General features: G+C 41.3%; 1 protein-coding gene across 4 annotated transcripts in view; it reads right to left on the reverse strand.

Moving 5' to 3' along the window:
• The window catches only part of LOC133538364 (cordon-bleu protein-like 1), an 83,006-nt gene that overhangs the window by 16,825 nt on the left and 47,659 nt on the right, over window positions 1-18,522 (reverse strand). For 3 of the 4 annotated variants that reach the window (XM_061879942.1, XM_061879944.1, XM_061879945.1), the window contains exons 3-8: window positions 8,344-8,548; window positions 8,066-8,282; window positions 7,945-7,998; window positions 7,790-7,881; window positions 5,188-5,418; window positions 4,991-5,120 (exon numbers count right to left, since the gene is read on the reverse strand). In XM_061879942.1, coding sequence (XP_061735926.1) covers window positions 4,991-5,120; window positions 5,188-5,418; window positions 7,790-7,881; window positions 7,945-7,998; window positions 8,066-8,282; window positions 8,344-8,548 — 929 coding nt within the window. The remainder of the gene's footprint in view (window positions 1-4,990; window positions 5,121-5,187; window positions 5,419-7,789; window positions 7,882-7,944; window positions 7,999-8,065; window positions 8,283-8,343; window positions 8,549-18,522) is intronic. The other variant, XM_061879943.1, reaches the window with a different exon arrangement.

Consider the following 18,522-nt stretch of genomic DNA (forward strand, 5'->3'; position numbering starts at 1 on the left):
AATAAATCAGACCTAAGTTAGCCCTAAATAAGTTAGCCCTAAGTTGGGCCTAATTTGCCTAAATTGGCCCTAAGATGGCCTAATTTGCCTAAATTGGCCCTAAATAGGCCCTAAATTGGCCTAATTTGCCTATAAATTGGCCCTAAATAAGTTATCCCTACATTGGCCCTAAGTTGGCCCCAATTGGCTTATTTTTCCCTAATTTGCCTAAATTAGCCCTAATTTGCCTAAATTAGCCCTAATTTGCCTAAATTGGCCCTAATTGGCCCAGAGTTGACAATAAGTTGGCCCTAAATTGGCCCTAAATAAGTTAACCCTAAATTGGCCCTAATTGGCTTAAATTGCCCTAATTTGCCTAAATTAGCCTTAATTTGCCTAAATTAGCCTTAATTTGCTTAAGTTGGCCCTAATTGGCCCTAATTTTCCTAAATTGGCGCTAAGTTGGCCCTAAGTTGTCCCTAAATAAGTTGGCCTTAATTGGCCCTAAGTTGTCCCTAAATAAGTTGGCCTTAATTGGCCCTAAGTCCGCCCTAAATAAGTTGGCCGTAATTGGCCCTAAGTTGGCCCTACAAACATTTTACAAAGTGATCACTGCAGACAGTTGTTTGCCAATTTAGTATTCAAATAAAATAGTGAACATACTCGATAACTTGTCTTTTAGTAGTAAGTAAACAGACAAAGTTGGCCGTATGTTGGCCCTAAGTTGGCCCTAATTGGCCCTAATTGGCCTAAGTTGGCGCTAAGTTCTCCCTAAATAAGTTTGCCTTAATTGGCCCTAAGTCCGCCCTAAATAAGTTGGCCGTAATTGGCCCTAAGTTGGCCCTACAAACATTTTACAAAGTGATCACTGCACAGTTGTTTGCCAATTTAGTACTTAAATAAAATGTTGAACATACTAGACAACTTGTCTTTTAGTAGTAAGTAAACAAACAAAGACTCCTAATTAGTCTGCAGTAACATATTGTGTAATTTATACACCTATTATTTTCTACACATTATGAGGGACAAACTGTAATCAAAGGTGCAAGCAGCGTTGGTCGGGCCCGCTTTGGCTGCTGCCCCCTACATAGAGGTTTTTGTTTCATGTCCTAACAGAAGTTACAAGCAGTTTTGTCTGTGTTTTTTCCTAGGGGGCGCTAGAGCGCAATTTTGATTTTTGGGGTTTGTTTTTTTATTAGATGGCAGTTTTCGCCAGTTTTGATGTGTGTGTAAAATTTGGTGAGTTTTGAAGCATGTTAAGGGGGTCAAATTACAGCTCGGCGATTCTGAATGTTGTTGATAAATGGCTTTCGCTTTACATAGTAGAGTTTTAACTTGCACTATGAAGCATTTCAAGGGGGTCAAATTACAGCTCAAAGAGGCAAATATGATCAGAAGAGTTCAATCTGTCTCCTGTGCGAGTTAGTCTGCAGTAACATATTGTGCCATTTATACACCTATTATTGATAACCTCACTAACAACTTTAACGACGCCCTGCGCGAAACCATTGATAACATAGCACCGCTAAAGTTAAAAAAGGCTCCAAAAAAGCGCACCCCGTGGTTTACAGAAGAAACTAGAGCTCAGAAATTATTATGTAGAAAGCTGGAACGCAAATGGCGCACGACTAAACTTGAGGTGCACCATCAAGCATGGAGTGATGGTTTAATAACTTATAAACGCATGCTTACCTTAGCTAAAGCTAAATATTACTCAAATCTCATCCACCGTAATAAAAACGATTCTAAATTTTTGTTTAGTACGGTAGCATCGCTAACCCAACAAGGGACTCCTTCCAGTAGCTCAACCCACTCAGCTGATGACTTTATGCAATTCTTTAGTAAGAAAATTGAAGTCATTAGAAAGGAGATTAAAGACAATGCGTCCCAGCTACAACGGGGTTCTATTAACACTGATACGATGGTATACACGGCGGATACTGCCCTCCAAAAGAGTTTCTCTCGTTTTGAGGAAATAACATTAGAGGAATTGTTACAACGTGTAAATGGAATAAAACAGACAACATGTTTACTTGACCCTCTTCCTGGGAAACTGATCAAGGAGCTCTTTGTATTATTAGGTCCATCAGTGCTAAATATTATAAACTTATCACTCTCCTCGGGCACTGTTCCCCTAGCATTCAAAAAAGCGGTTATTCATCCTCTTCTTAAAAGACCTAACCTCGATCCTGACCTCATGGTAAACTACCGACCGGTGTCTCACCTTCCCTTTATTTCAAAAATCCTCGAAAAAATTGTTGCGGAGCAGTTAAATGAACACTTAGCGTCTAACAATCTATGTGAAACCTTTCAATCCGGTTTCAGGGCAAATCACTCCACGGAGACAGCCCTCGCAAAAATGACTAATGATCTATTGCTAACGATGGATTCTGATGCGTCATCTATGTTGCTGCTCCTCGATCTTAGCGCTGCTTTCGATACCGTCGATCATAATATTTTATTAGAACGTATCAAAACACGAATTGGTATGTCAGACTTAGCCCTGTCTTGGTTTAACTCTTATCTTACTGATAGGATGCAGTGTGTCTCCCATAACAATGTGACCTCGGACTACGTTAAGGTAACGTGTGGAGTTCCCCAGGGTTCGGTCCTTGGCCCTGCACTCTTCAGCATCTACATGCTGCCGCTAGGTGACATCATACGCAAATACGGTATTAGCTTTCACTGTTATGCTGATGACACCCAACTCTACATGCCCCTAAAGCTGACCAACACGCCGGATTGTAGTCAGTTGGAGGCGTGTCTTAATGAAATTAAACAATGGATGTCCGCTAACTTTTTGCAACTCAACGCCAAAAAAACGGAAATGCTGATTATCGGTCCTGCTAGACACCAAACTCTATTTAATAATACAACTCTAACATTTGACAACCAAACAATTAAACAAGGCGACACGGTAAAGAATCTGGGTATTATCTTCGACCCAACTCTCTCCTTTGAGGCACACATTAAAAGCGTTACTAAAACGGCCTTCTTTCATCTCCGTAATATCGCTAAAATTCGCTCCATTCTGTCCACTAAAGACGCTGAGATCATTATCCATGCGTTTGTTACGTCTCGCCTCGACTACTGTAACGTATTATTTTCGGGTCTCCCCATGTCTAGCATTAAAAGATTACAGTTGGTACAAAATGCGGCTGCTAGACTTTTGACAAGAACAAGAAAGTTTGATCACATTACGCCTGTACTGGCTCACCTGCACTGGCTTCCTGTGCACTTAAGATGTGACTTTAAGGTTTTACTACTTATGTATAAAATACTACACGGTCTAGCTCCATCCTATCTTGCCGATTGTATTGTACCATATGTCCCGGCAAGAAATCTGCGTTCAAAGGACTCCGGCTTATTAGTGATCCCCAAAGCCCAAAAAAAGTCTGCGGGCTGTAGAGCTTTTTCATTTCGGGCTCCAGTACTCTGGAATGCCCTCCCGGTAACAGTTCGAGATGCTACCTCAGTAGAAGCATTTAAGTCTCACCTTAAAACTCATTTGTATACTCTAGCCTTTAAATAGACTCCCTTTTTGGACCAGTTGATCTGCCGTTTCTTTTCTTTTTCTTCTATGTCCCACTCTCCCTTGTGGAGGGGGTCCGGTCCGATCCGGTGGCCATGTACTGCTTGCCTGTGTATCGGCTGGGGACATCTCTGCGATGCTGATCCGCCTCCGCTTGGGATGGTTTCCTGCTGGCTCCGCTGTGAACGGGACTCTCGCTGCTGTGTTGGATCCGCTTTGGACTGGACTCTCGCGACTGTGTTGGATCCATTGTGGATTGAACTTTCACAGTATCATGCTAGACCCGCTCGACATCCATTGCTTTCCTCCTCTCTAAGGTTCTCATAGTCATCATTGTCACCGATGTCCCACTGGGTGTGAGTTTTCCTTGCCCTTATGTGGGCCTACCGAGGATGTCGTGGTGGTTTGTGCAGCCCTTTGAGACACTAGTGATTTAGGGCTATATAAGTAAACATTGATTGATTGATTGATTATTATTTTGTACACATTATGAGGGACAAACTCTAAAAAATTTATTATTCACACAATTGTTCATTTTCTGTTGATATCTGTTTATTTTCTGTTTCAACATGTTTTATCTACACTTCCGTTAAAATGTAATAATCACTTATTCTTCTCTTCTTTGATACTTGACATTAGTTTTGGATGATACCACACATTTAGGCATCGATCCGATACCAAGTAGTTACAGGATCATACATTGGTCATAGTCAAAGTCCTCATGTGTCCAGGGACGTATTTACTGACTTTATAAACATAATATGAAATGTAAAAAAAGGAACAAAGATTGTGTGATGTAATCATAGTAGTATTGACTAGATACGCTTTTGTACTTGGTATCATCACAGTGGATGTCAGGTGTAGATCCACCCATGGCGTTTGTTTACATTGTGACATAGGTAAGCATGTTTAGGTAAGAAAATCACTTTATTTGTCACCATGGAGGCCAGGATTAGTGATTTAGACGTAGCTAAAACACTGCGGGTGGACGTTAGCCGGAAGCTAGCTCGCCATGTCTTAAAGCAGCTCTTCCTGAAAGTGTTTCAGTGTTATAACTTCACCTTTATCTTGACTTTTTACACCAAAATGCATGCATCCTCCCTTTTCTGTCTACACACTGTGTCTGCTTAAGTACTCTGTGTGTGCGCGCTGCCTAACATGCTCCTCTGCTTCTAAAACCAGGTATGTCACCATGTAACGACGCAACATCAAGCCTTTTTTTAAAATACAGGTGTACCAGTGCTTTTTAGAGGCGGTATAGTACCGAATATGATTCATTAGTATGGCGGTACTATACTAGCACCGGTACAACCCTAGTTCCAACACATAAATAGACAAAGTAGTCACAGAAAGTATGATACTAATGTAATTAAGTGCAATGACCACAAGGGGGCACAATAGTTCCATAAAATAAGACAGACTGAGTCATAAAACTGCCCAAAAAACTCTGAAAAAGTTGGGATCGCCCCAAAATCTCACCTTGAGTATTTTCCTCAGCAAAAACCGTTTCCGGGACAGTCACCCCCGGGGATGTAGGCGGGAGGGGGGCCTTGCGTTTGGGTCTCTTCAGCGACGACTCAGCTGAGGAGCCGGGACTCGGACCCGACACCTACACACCCAAAACAAGAACACATTAGTCCCCTGGAAAATACGAGGTCAATGTTTGCCGGACCAACCTGAATGCAGTCCAGCGGGGTGTTGGGTACGGAGTAGAACCTCTGGCGGGTACCGGGGTGGGTGTGGCAGTTCTGAGACACCAGGATGGGCGGCTGAGGCGCTCGCCTCTTCTTGGGCGCCTCGTCACCCGGCGACATGAGCGGCGGCGAGCTGGGTCCGGGCAGGGCCATGCTGAGCGGTCGAGGCTTGATCACCAGCACCGGAGAAGCCGGGGCACTGGCCGCCGTGGCCTTGGAAGAGCAAACATCCAATCAGGACTTTGCTCGGAAAGCACAGCGAACACGCTCGGCCAATGGAAGCCGAGTAAACAAACCTCCCTCTCGACATGTCATTAGGTCTGAATGAACACAACTTCAAATAAGATGTGGGCACGACCTCCGGGTTGCAGAGACGCAGGCCACGTGCACTACAAGGTTTCTTGAATCATGCTCAAATAAAGTGAATCCACACACAAACACCAAGTAAAAACAAGGCGACGTGGGACATAGAGGGGGAGTTCCATGGTTCTGGTCAGTTCCATGGGACTGGTGAGTCCCGTGGGACTGGTCGGTTCCGTGGTGCTGGCAAGTTCCGTGGGACTCGTCAGTTCCGTCGAACTCGCCAGTACCATTGAACTCGCCAGTCCCATGGAACTCACCAGTCCCTAGGTCCCATTGACCGCACCAGTTCCATGGGACTGGTCAGTTCCGTAGTACTGGTGAGTTCCGTGGGACTGGTCAGTTCTATGGGACTGGTCAGTTCCATGGCACTGGTGAGTTCCATGGGACTGGTCAGTTCCGTGGAACTCGCCAGTACCATGGAACTCGCCAGTCCCATGGACCTCACCAGTTCCATGGGACTGGTGAGTTTCGTGGTACTGGTGAGTTTAGTGGGACTGGTCAGTTCCGTGGTACTGGTGAGTTTCGTGGGACTGGTCAGTTCCATGGGACTGATCAGTTCCATGGCACTGGTGAGTTCCAAGGGACTGGTCAGTTCTGTGGAACTCGCCAGTCCCACGTTACAATTGTCACACTCACTCACACACACACACACACGCACACACACGCACACACACACACACACACACACACACACATACACACACACACACACACACACACACACACACACACACACACACACACACACACACACACTCATTCATTCACACACACACACATTCACTCACTCACTTACACATTCATTCACTCACTCACACGTTCATTCATTCATTCATTCACTCACACACTCATTCACACACAATCATTCATACACACACACACAAGCATGAATTCACACACATTCATTCATTCATTCATTCATTCATTCACACGGACACATTCATTCACACACACACACAAACACATTCATCCATTCAAACTCACATTCATTCATTCACACTCACATCCATTCATTCACGCACACACGCATTCATTCAATCACACACACTTTCATTCACACACACACACACACACACACACACATTAGTTCATAAACATTACCACAAATTCATTCACATACACATTCATCCACATGCACACACATATTCATTCACACACACATACACACTCATTCAATCCATTCAGACACTCATTCATTCATTCCCACCCACATTAACACATATTCATTCATTCACACACAACATTCAAACATTCACACACACACATTCCCACACACACACATTATTTATTGACACACACATTCACACCCATTCATTCATTGACGCACGCACGCACCCACACACACACACACACACACACACACACACACACACACACAGGTTATCATTTGGAACGGGGACCAAGTTGTTGTTCGTGACTTGTGGGGACCAGCCTTTCTACAGGTTGTGGAGGCATAAAAAAAATGTGTAAAATGTCCACTGGCCACTTAGCTCGTTACACGTCTTTAAATCTCTGCATTAATGAAGTAATGTGCTGATCATCCTTACTGGGGACCCCGGGGAAAAAGAGTTAATATGCTTCATTGGGACCAAATTCAAATATTTTTTCATAATTCACACAAATTTGTTCGTGACTACTGAGGACCATTTAAAAAACAAAAAGTTGAAAGTAAATATGACATGATCCTCAGAATCCAGCACTACAGCTGTCCTCTTATAGCAAGTTTCACCAAGTGGACGTGATTAACTATACACGGAAGAAGTGTGAGCAGAGCAGGGAGCGCAGTGCCAGCTACAGCTCGATGAGGAGGCTGCTGTGGAAAAAGTCTCACACTCAAACTAACCAGTAAACATGTTTTAGAGGTCAAAGCTTAAAAAAATCACTTAGACATCTTCAGAAGGCATCTGACTATCATTTAAAAAGTTTCCCTTTAGGGGACCTGCTTTTGTGGTCCCCATACCGTCAAAAGTCCCCATACCGTCGGAAGTCCCCTAAAGGTGAGTGTGTAAACAGAGCCATGTCCCCATTAAGTCAGAATTGCCAAAACACACACACACACACAATCATTAATCCATTTCCTGTTATTTAAATGTAGTGTTGCATTCATTCACACACACGTTCATTCATTCCAACACATTCATTATGTGTCAATCATCGTTCACTATCAAACGTGTTCATATTTACGGAGAACATTCTAGAATATTTAAAAACCAAACCATACCTGCGTCGAGGTTTTCTTGCTCTTCCTGAACTTGCTGAAGAGTCCCTTGTTCTCTTTTTCTTTCTGAGTCTTATTTTTGCCTGGCGTCACTGCTGAACACACACGAGACGAAGCCATAAGCGAAGAAGAGAATGAGTCCAGAACATGTCCACTACCTGCCGGGGGGGCGGAGTCCAGACATGCAGGAGGAGGAATGTTTCCCGCACAGCCTGGAGAAGAGGAAGTGAAAGTCAGCTTGCATGAGGAACATGAAACTCATGACCACACTGGGATTACCTCGTGCATAGACCTCCCTGATGGCGTAATGGTTGAGGGACCAGGCCAGGTCCAGAGGGGCCAATGAGTGCGGGTCTCTGAACAGAAGTGTGCTCTCCACTGCAAACTCACACTTCTCACAGATGGCTGGCAGGAGTTGAGTCAGGGGAACCTCAGGACTGATCCTGAGAATTGTTTTCTGGCTCTTCTTGTAGTTGATCACCATGCGGACCGTGGCCTGAAGGACAAAGACTGGATTGACTAACTTGGCGCGTGCAAGTCTAGGCCGTGGGAGTCACCTCTGGCATGTGAGGACCGACTTTCTTGTTCTTGTCGTCTCCTCGGGCTTTGAGGACCACCTTCTCTGCCTCCAGGGTTCCGATGAGAGCGCTGGGCTTCAGCTTGGTGTCGTGCCGGCCGGCTGGCAGCAGTTCTAAGGTGTAGCTGGACGGGTTGAGGTGGTACCTGGCACACAGCGTCACCAGCAGATCCATCAGGGGTTTGCTGGAAGACACACAAGACACTAAGGGGCGGAGCCATACTTCTGCCACCACTTAGAAGATGCATGACCACATTAAGGGGAGGAGCCATACTTCTGCTACCACTTAGAAGATGCATGACCACATTAAGGGGAGGAGCCATACTTCTGCTACCACTTAGAAGATGCATGAACACATTAAATCCAACAAGGGCTGCTTCTTTCTGAAGGACGTGAAGTCAAGTTGAGCCAAACTGGAAAAGTCTTGTTCCTATGTTGTAGGAACATTCACTCAGTCACAGGACATGTCGGAGAGCAGGGATCCCTGGATCTTACATGATGGATGGATGGTTGGATAGATATTAGATGATGTATTGGTGGTGGCATGGATGGTTGGATGGACGGATAGATGGATGGTTAGATGGATGTTAGATGATGTATGTGTGGATGGATGGATGAATGGATGTTAGATAATGTATTGATGGTTGGATAGATGTCAGATAATGTATGGATGGATGTCAGATGATGTACTGATGGTTAAATGGATGTTGGATAATGTATGGATTGTTGGATGGATGGATGAATGGATGTTAGATGATGTATTTGATGGTTACATGAATGGTTGGATGGATGGATGGTTATATGATGTATGAATGGTTGGATGAATGGATAATGTATTGATGGTTAGGTGGATGGTTAGATGGATGTTAGATGATGTATAGATGGTTGAATGGATGGATCAATGGATGTTAGATATTGTATGGATGGTTGCATGGCTGGATGGTTCGATGATGTATGGATGGTTGGATGAATGGATAATGTATTGATGGTTAGATGATGTATTGATGGTTAGATGGATGGTTGTATGGATGGATAAATGGATGTTAGATGTATTGATGGTTAGATGTTGGATGATGTATTGATGGTTAGATGGATGTTAGATGATGTATGGATGGATCAATGGATGTTAGATGATGTATGGATGGTTAGATGGATGTTAGATGATGTATGGATGGTTAGATGGATGTTAGATGATGTATGGATGGTTGGATGGATGGATCAATGGATGTTAGATGTATGGATGGATGGTTAGGTGATGTATGGATGGTTGGATAGATGTTAGATGATGTATGGATGGTTGGATGAATGGATGTTAGACGGTGTATAGATGGTTAGATAGATGTTAGATGATGCATTGATGGTTGGATGGATGGTTTGATGGATGCTAAATGATGTATTGATGGTTGCAGAAATGGTTAGATGATGTATGGATGGTTGGATGGATGGTTATATGGATGGATAAATGATGTTAGATGTATTGATGGTTAGATGTTAGATGATATATTGATGGTTGGATGAATTAATGGATGTTAAATGTTGTATAGATTGTTAGATGGAAGGATAGTTGGATGGGTAGATGTTTAGATGGACGGATGTCAGATGGATGGATGGACCGATGCCAGATGGATGGATGGTTGGAAGGATGTGAAGTGAATTATATCTATAACTATAATATACATATAATATAATAGATGGATGGATGTATTGATGGTAGATGGATGGATGATCAGAGAGATGGATGAATGGAGGTTGGATAATGTATGGATGGTTGTATGAATGTTAGATGATGTATTGATGGTTGGATGGATGGTTATATGGATGGATAAATGGATGTTAGATGTATTGATGGTTAGATGTTAGATGATGTATTGATGGTTGGATGTTTGATGATGTATTGATGGTTGGATGGATGGTTAGATGGATGTTAGATGATGGATGGATGGTTAGATGGATGGGTATATGGATGGATAAATGGATGTTGGATGTATTGATGGTTGGATGTTAGATGATGTATTGATGGTTGGATGTTAGATGATGTATTGATGCTTGGATGGATGGTTAGATGGATGTTAAATGTATTGATGGTTAGATGTTAGATGTTGTATTAATGGTTGGATGGATGGTTATATGGATGGATAAATGGATGTTAGATGTATTGATGGTTAGATGTTAGATGAATTAATGGATGTTAAATGTTGTATAGATTGTTAGATGGAAGGATAGTTGGATGGGTAGCTGTTTAGATGGACGGATGGACATATGTCAGATGGATGGATGGTTGGAAGGATGTGAAATGAATTAGATTTATAACTATAATATACATATAATATAATAGATGGATGGATGTATTGATGGTAGATGGATGGATGATCAGAGAGATGGATAAATGGAGGTTGGATAATGTATGGATGGTTGTATGAATGTTACATGATGTATTGATGGTTGGATGGATGGTTATATGGATGGATAAATGGATGTTAGATGTATTGATGGTTAGATGATGTATTGATGGTTGGATGTTTTATGATGTATTGATGGTTGGATGGATGGTTAGATGGATGTTAGATGATGGATGGATGGTTAGATGGATGGGTATATGGATGGATAAATGGATGTTGGATGTATTGATGGTTGGATGTTAGATGATGTATTGATGGTTAGATGGATGGTTAGATGGATGTTAGATGATGTATGGATGGTTAGATGATGTATTGATGGTTATATGGATGGATAAATGGATGTTGGATGTATTGGTGGTTGGATGTTAGATGATGTATTGATGGTTGGATGGATGTTAGATGATGTATGGATGGTTAGATGGATGGTTAAATGGATGTTAAATGTATTGATGGTTAGATGTTAGATGATGTATTGATGGTTGGATGGATGTTAGATGATGTATGGATGGTTAGATGGATGGTTAAATGGATGTTAAATGTATTGATGGTTAGATGTTAGATGATGTATTGATGGTTGGAAGGATGGTTAGATGGATGTTTTATGGATGGATGAATGGATGTTAGATGATGTATTGATGGTTGGTTGGATGGATGGTTAGATGGATGTTTTATGGATGGATGAATGGATGTTAGATTATGTATTGATGGTTGGATGGATGGTTAAATGGATGTTAAATGTATTGATGGTTAGATGTTAGATGATGTATTGATGGTTGGATGGATGGTTAGATGGATGTTATATGGATGGATAAATGGATGTTAGATGATGTATTGATGGTGGGATGGATGGTTAGATGGATGGTTGTATGGATGGATAAATGGATCTTAGATGTATTGATGGTTAGATGTTAGATGATGTATTGATGGTTGGATGGATCGTTAGATGGATGTTAGATGATGTATGGATGGTTAGATGATGTATTGATGGTTGGATGGATGGTTACATGGATTTTTGATAATGTATTGATGATTGAATGGATTGTTAGATGGATGTTAGATGATGTATTGATGGTTAGTTCATGTATTGATGGTTGGATGGATGGTTATATGGATGGATGGATAAATGGATGTTAGATGATGTATTGATGGTTGGATGGAAGGATAGTTGGATGGGTAGATGTTTAGATGGATGGATAGACAGATGTCGGATGGATGGACCGAATTATGATGATGGATGGTTGGATGGTTTGAAGGATGTGAAGTGAATTATATTTATAACTATAATATATATATGTAATATAATAGATGGATGCATGTATTGATGGTTGGATGGATGGATTATTAAATGGATGGTTAGATGGATGGATGGCTAAATGGATGTATTGATGGTTTGATGGATGTTAGATGGATGGACGGATGTTTCGATGGATGTATTGATGTTGAGATGGATGGAGATATATATATATATATATATATATATATATATATATATATTTATATATATATATATATATATATATATACACACACACACACACACACACACACACACACATCTATCTATTTATCTATCTATCTATCTATCTATCTATCTATCTATCTAGGGCAGGGGTGTCAAACTCATTTTAGATGGGGGGCCACATGGAGAAAAATCTACTCCCAAGTGGGCAGGACTGGTTAAATCACGGCACGATAACTTGATAATAAAGACAACTTCAGATAGTTTTCTGTGTTTAAAAATAAAAGAAGGACAATCTGGAATTGTATAAATCATAATGTTGTCGGTTAATAGAATTCTATCTTTATTTGTTGTTATTTATACTTTCTGAATGAATGATGTGATAATGTTTATCAGTCCACTCATTGGTGTTTATTTTCAATCTATCAAGATAATAAAATAATTGATAATTTTCCTCGACTGCTGCATTAACATTATGTTTTTTTTCCATATGTAGCATCGTCTACAGCAGGGGGCGCCACCCTTTACCACTCAAAGAGCCATTTTGACCTGTTTCACAAAGTAAAGAAAACTATGGGAGTCACAAAACTCATATGAAATTTAAAATAAAATAACACTGCATATAGAGTTTTTTTTTGCTTTGTGCTATGTATAAACCAGGGGTCTCAGACACACGACCCGCACCTTAATATGAAAATATAACGTTAGTGCGGCTCGCAAGATTTATATGAATGCCGCTTGATAGCATCACACTTGCCAACCTTCTCGTGAAAGTCTGCTGGTTTCCACCCTGACAACAATAATAAAGCATGCTATGATGACAGAACCCTTAGCACCCCCTACAACCTGTGCTAACAGCTTATCAGCCCAGTCACATGTTGATTGTGGTCACTGCAGACACATGTAAGTGACTGCAAGGCACACTTGTTCAACAGCCATACAGGTCACACTGAGGGTGCCCATTTACAGAACTTTAACACTCTTACTATATGCGCCACACTGTGAACCCACACCAAACAAGAATGACAAACACATTTCGGGAGCACATCCGAACTGTAACACAACATAAAGACAACAGAAATAATACAGGGCGGCATAGCGCGGTTGGTAGAGTGGCTGTGCCAGCAACTTGAGGGTTGCAGGTTCGATTCTCGCTTGTGCCATCCTAGTCACTGCCGTTGTGTCCTTGGGCAAGACACTTTACCCGCCTGCTCCCAGTGCCACCCACACTGGTTTAAATGGATCTTAGCTATTGGGTTTCACTATGTAAAGCGCTTTGAGTCACTTGAGAAAAGCGCTATATAAATATAATTCACTTAACTTCACAATACCCAGAATCACATGCATTCCTAACTCTTCCGGCTACATTATACACCCGGTTGAGGTGGGCGGGGTTGGGGGCACCGGGGTGTATAATAGAGCCAGTAAGAGTCCTGGATGCATGGGATTCTGGGTATTTGTTATGTTGCGTTTATGTGGTGTTACAGTGCGGATGTTCTCCCGAAATGTGTCATTCTCGTTTGGTGTGGTTTCACAGTGTGGCGCATATTAGTAAGAGCGTTAAAGTTGTTTATATCACAACCATCAGTGTAACCTGCGTGGGTGTTGACCAAGCATGCCTTGCGGTCGACGATGTGTGCTAGCAGGGGTCGCACACAGATAGCATGGCGTGAAGGCGGGCCCGACGATATGTTTTAGAGAACGTTAAGAGCATTGTGACCACGACACGCCCTCAAAATAGTTATGCGGGTGAAAACCAGAGAATGTTAGCATAGGGATATTTCGGGGAAAGGCACTGAAATCTGAACAATCTCCCGGAAAAATCTCGAGGGTCGGCTAGTGTGCAGCTGAGCCACATCAGAGTGATCAAAGATCTGGCCCCTGGTATAGAAAAATACACATAATTGCTATTGTGACATTGATTCATTGATTGATTGAAACTTTTATTAGTAGATTGCACAGTTCAGTACATATTCCGTACAATTGACCACTAAATGGTAAGTTTTTCAACTTGTTTAAGTCGGGGTCCACGTTAATCAACTCATGGTAACATCTAGTGGACACATTTAGAACTGCCTTTTCTTTCATTTAAAAAATTTCGGCTCATTTTTGTATTTAACAAACTCATCCCGCGGGCCGGATAAAACCTGTTCGCGGGCCGTACGTTTGACACCCCTGATGAAGGGTTAAGGATCTATCCATCCATCAATCGATCTAGGGATCTATCTATCTATTGATCGATCGATCCCTACCCCTAGATCAGGGGTCGGGAACCTTTTTGGCTGAGAGAGCCAAGAATCCAAATATTATAAAATGCATTTCCGTAAGAGCCATATAATATTTTTTTCAACACTGAACACAACTAAACGCGTGCATTTTTACGTAAGACCAACATTTCTAGAGTATAATAGGTCTCTTATTCTTTGTAATAACCAGAGGTAGAGTAGCCAGAATTTGTACTCAAGTAAGAGTACTGTTACTTTGAAGATTTATTACTCAAGTACAAGTAAGAAGTAGTCACCCAAATATTTACTTGAGTGAAGTGAAGTGAATTATATTTATATAGCGCTTTTCTCAAGTGACTCAAAGCGCTTTACATAGTGACACCCAATATCTAAGTTACATTTAAACCAGTGTGGGTGGCACTGGGAGCAGGTGGGTAAAGTGTCTTGCCCAAGGACACAACGGCAGTAACTAGGATGGCACAAGCGGGAATCGAACCTGCAACCCTCAAGTTGCTGGCACGGCCACTCTACCAACCGAGCCATGCCACAGTAAAAGTAAAAAGTATGTTGTGAAAAAACTACTCAAGTACTGAGTAACTGGTGAGTAACCTGTTCGTTGAATGATGACGGCAACAAATAATGCACAAAAACATAAACATAGCAATGAGCAATTTCAGAGCCAGGAATATCTCTTAAGCAACTAAAACAATATTATATATTAAATAATAATACATTAAAATAAAAAAAATTTAAGGCAAATTGAGCCACCATAGGCTCAGTAGGCATTGATTGATTGATTGATTGATTGATTGAAACTTGTATTAGTTGATTGCAGTACAGTACATATTCCGTACAATTGACCACTAAATGGTAACACCCCAATAAGTTTTTCAACGTTAATCAATTACTTAATAAATGACCAAGTCGAGGTGATCTACCTCATATATATATATATATATATATATATATATATATATATATATATATATATATATATATATATATACACATATATATACATACCTTTATATATACAGTATATAATTTATATTTATTTATTTTGCCGTTTTTGTTGACATGTTAAAGGTGTTTTAATGAATATACATGCATGTTTAACATATAGATTCCTATCTTTAATGAAGACAAGAATATAAGTTGGTGTATTACCTGATTCTGATGACTTGCATTGATTGGAATCAGAGAGTATAGTGCTGATAACGTCCACGTTTTCAAATGGAGGAGAAACAAAGTTCCTCCTTCCTGTCTAATACATCATGAAAGTCGTTGGTTTTTGGCATCTTATTTGTCCAGCTTTCATATTCGTTTTTATAAACTTTACAAGAAATACATTGGCGGCAAACTCCGTAGTTTGCCAACTTGTTTGCGCTGGCTTTCGGAGACTCTTATTTTGTCACTAGTGACTGCATTTGATTGGTGAAACGCAGGCATGCGTAGTTCCTCCTTTGAATGCGTGTCTGACAAAAACAAAACAAACAAAGCGTGCATTAACAGCTCGATAAAAAAAAAAAAAGTAGCGAGTAGCGACCCGATTGCAGATAAATGGAACGCAGTAAAAGTAGCGTTTCTTCTCTATAAATATACTCAAGTAAAAGTAAAAGTATGTTGCATAAAAACTACTCTTAGAAGTACAATTAATCCCAAAAGTTACTCAAGTAGATGTAACGGAGTAAATGTAGCGCGTTACTACCCACCTCTGGTAATAACATCGAAATCAAGCGACAGGTGCGTAGATGGCCCAACTGGGTCTTGTTATCTAATCACCTGTCGCTCTGTTATAAGCAGCAGCCAGGAGGAGAGACGGGGTCGGAGCTGGAGCCAGAGTGCGAGCGAGAACGAAAGCGAAAAAGACAACTGCTGGAAACTATTGAAAAATAAAACAATATTGTAACCCTGAAAAAAGCTCTCATGTCGGTGCTTGGGGGTGTGAAGACCCCCTCCCAGGAGAGCAAGCCCCACACTAACCAATAATAAAAAAAATATATATGGTAACATTTTAGTATGGGGAACATATTCACCATTAATTAGTTGCTTATTAAAGTAGCAAAAACTTAATTTACAGTTATTTGAACACTAGGGGAACACATAAGGGTTAAGGTTAGTATTAGGGTTATGGCTAGGGTTACTAATAAGCAATAATTTTAAGGTTATTGAGGGAAGACTCTTAGTTAATGGCTGACTGCTTGTATAACAAGGCCATGCAGAATAAGGCATTAATAAGTACTTATTAATGACTAATTAAGAGCCAATATCTTAATGACTACTTATTAATGACTAATTAAGAGCCAATATCCCGGCAAGAAATCTGCATTCAAAAGACTCCGGCTTATTAGTGATTCCTAGAGCCCCAAAAAAAGTCTGCGGGCTATAGAGCGTTTTCCCTCCGGGCTCCAGTACTCTGGAATGCCCTCCCGGTAACAGTTCGAGATGCTACCTCAGTAGAAGCATTTAAGTCTCACCTTAAAACTCATCTGTATACTCTAGACCTCCTTTTTAGACCAGTTGATCTGCCGCTTCTTTTCTTTTTTCTCCTATGTCCCCCCCCTCCCTTGTGGAGGGGGTCCGGTCCGATGACCATGGATGAAGTACTGGCTGTCCGGAGTCGAGACCCAGGATGGACCGCTCGCCTGTGTATCGGTTGGGGACATCTCTACGCTGCTGATCCGCCTCCGCTTGGGATGGTTTCCTGCGGACGGGACTCTCGCTGCTGTCTTGGATCCGCTTTGAACTGAACTCTCGCGGCTGTGTTGGAGCCACTATGGATTGAACTTTCACAGTATCATGTTAGACCGGCTCGACATCCATTGCTTTCGGTCCCCTAGAGGGGGGGGGGTTGGCCACTTCTGAGGTCCTCTCCAAGGTTTCTCATAGGCAGCATTGTCACTGGCGTCCCACTGGATGTGAATTCTCCCTGCCCACTGGGTGTGAGTTTTCCTTGCCCTTTTGTGGGTTCTTCTGAGGATGTTGTAGTCGTAATGGTTTGTACAGTCCTTTGAGACATTTGTGATTTGGGGCTATATAAATAAACATTGATTGATTGAATATGATACTAATTTGCATGTTAATAAGCAACTAATTAATGGTGAATATGTTCCCCTTAATAAAGTGTTACCTTATATCTGTTTTGTTTCAGATGTTAAAAAACTGTGGGGGAGTACAAGCACCACACAGCCTCACTGTACTAGATCCTTACAGTAGCTCTAGAATACTGAAAAGCTATTTCTGAAACTTGTCAACAACAGGATTGTTGTGTTGACATAAAATGACCTCGCAAAGGAAACTTCAACACCACCATGACACGTCCTTGAAGCTTCTAGTGCAGGGGTCGAGAACCTTTTTGGCTGGGAGAGCCATGAAAGCCAAATATTTCAAAATGTATTTCCGTGAGAGCCATTTCATATTTTTTAACACTGAATACAACTAAATGTGTGCATTTTTAAGTAAGACCAACATTTTTAGAGTATAATAAGTCTTATTATTTTTAATAACATTGTTATTCTGAAGCTAGCCAATAATAAATAAAATGTAATGTCTGTTGATCATGTTTTTGTTTGGCCATGTGCTGTTTGTCCTTTGGACTCTTTAAGTTCCTGTTTTTTTCCTCTCCCTTGTCTGGTTTCCTTGGTTACTCATTTTGTCCACCTGTCTCTGGTGGACAAAATGCCTGCTCACCTGCTTCCCGTATTTAAGCTTGTCTTTGCCAGTCAGTCGCCCTGGCGTCAATGTGATCTTTTCTTGCTCTGTGCTGACTTGTTTCATGCCTTGCCATGGTTTCGTGCTTCATGCCATGCCAAGTAAGTCTTGTTTGATTTATGTTCATAGTCTGTTTATGCGTTAGCTTTCTTCCTTAGCCCAAGTTGTGCCTCCGCTGTGAGCGATTTTTGTTTGTATCTTTTTTTAGTTTAAATTAAATCATGTTTTTACCTAAATGCCATGTCCCGAGTAGCCCGCCTGCCTTCCTGGGGGAACGACCCCGCAGGAAGTAAGACCAACATTTTTAGAGTATAATAAGTCTTTTATTCTTTTTAATAACATTGTTATTCTGAAGCTAGCCAATA

Source organism: Nerophis ophidion, linkage group LG19 (genome assembly GCF_033978795.1).
Source record: "Nerophis ophidion isolate RoL-2023_Sa linkage group LG19, RoL_Noph_v1.0, whole genome shotgun sequence".
Lineage (NCBI taxonomy): Eukaryota > Metazoa > Chordata > Actinopteri > Syngnathiformes > Syngnathidae > Nerophis > Nerophis ophidion.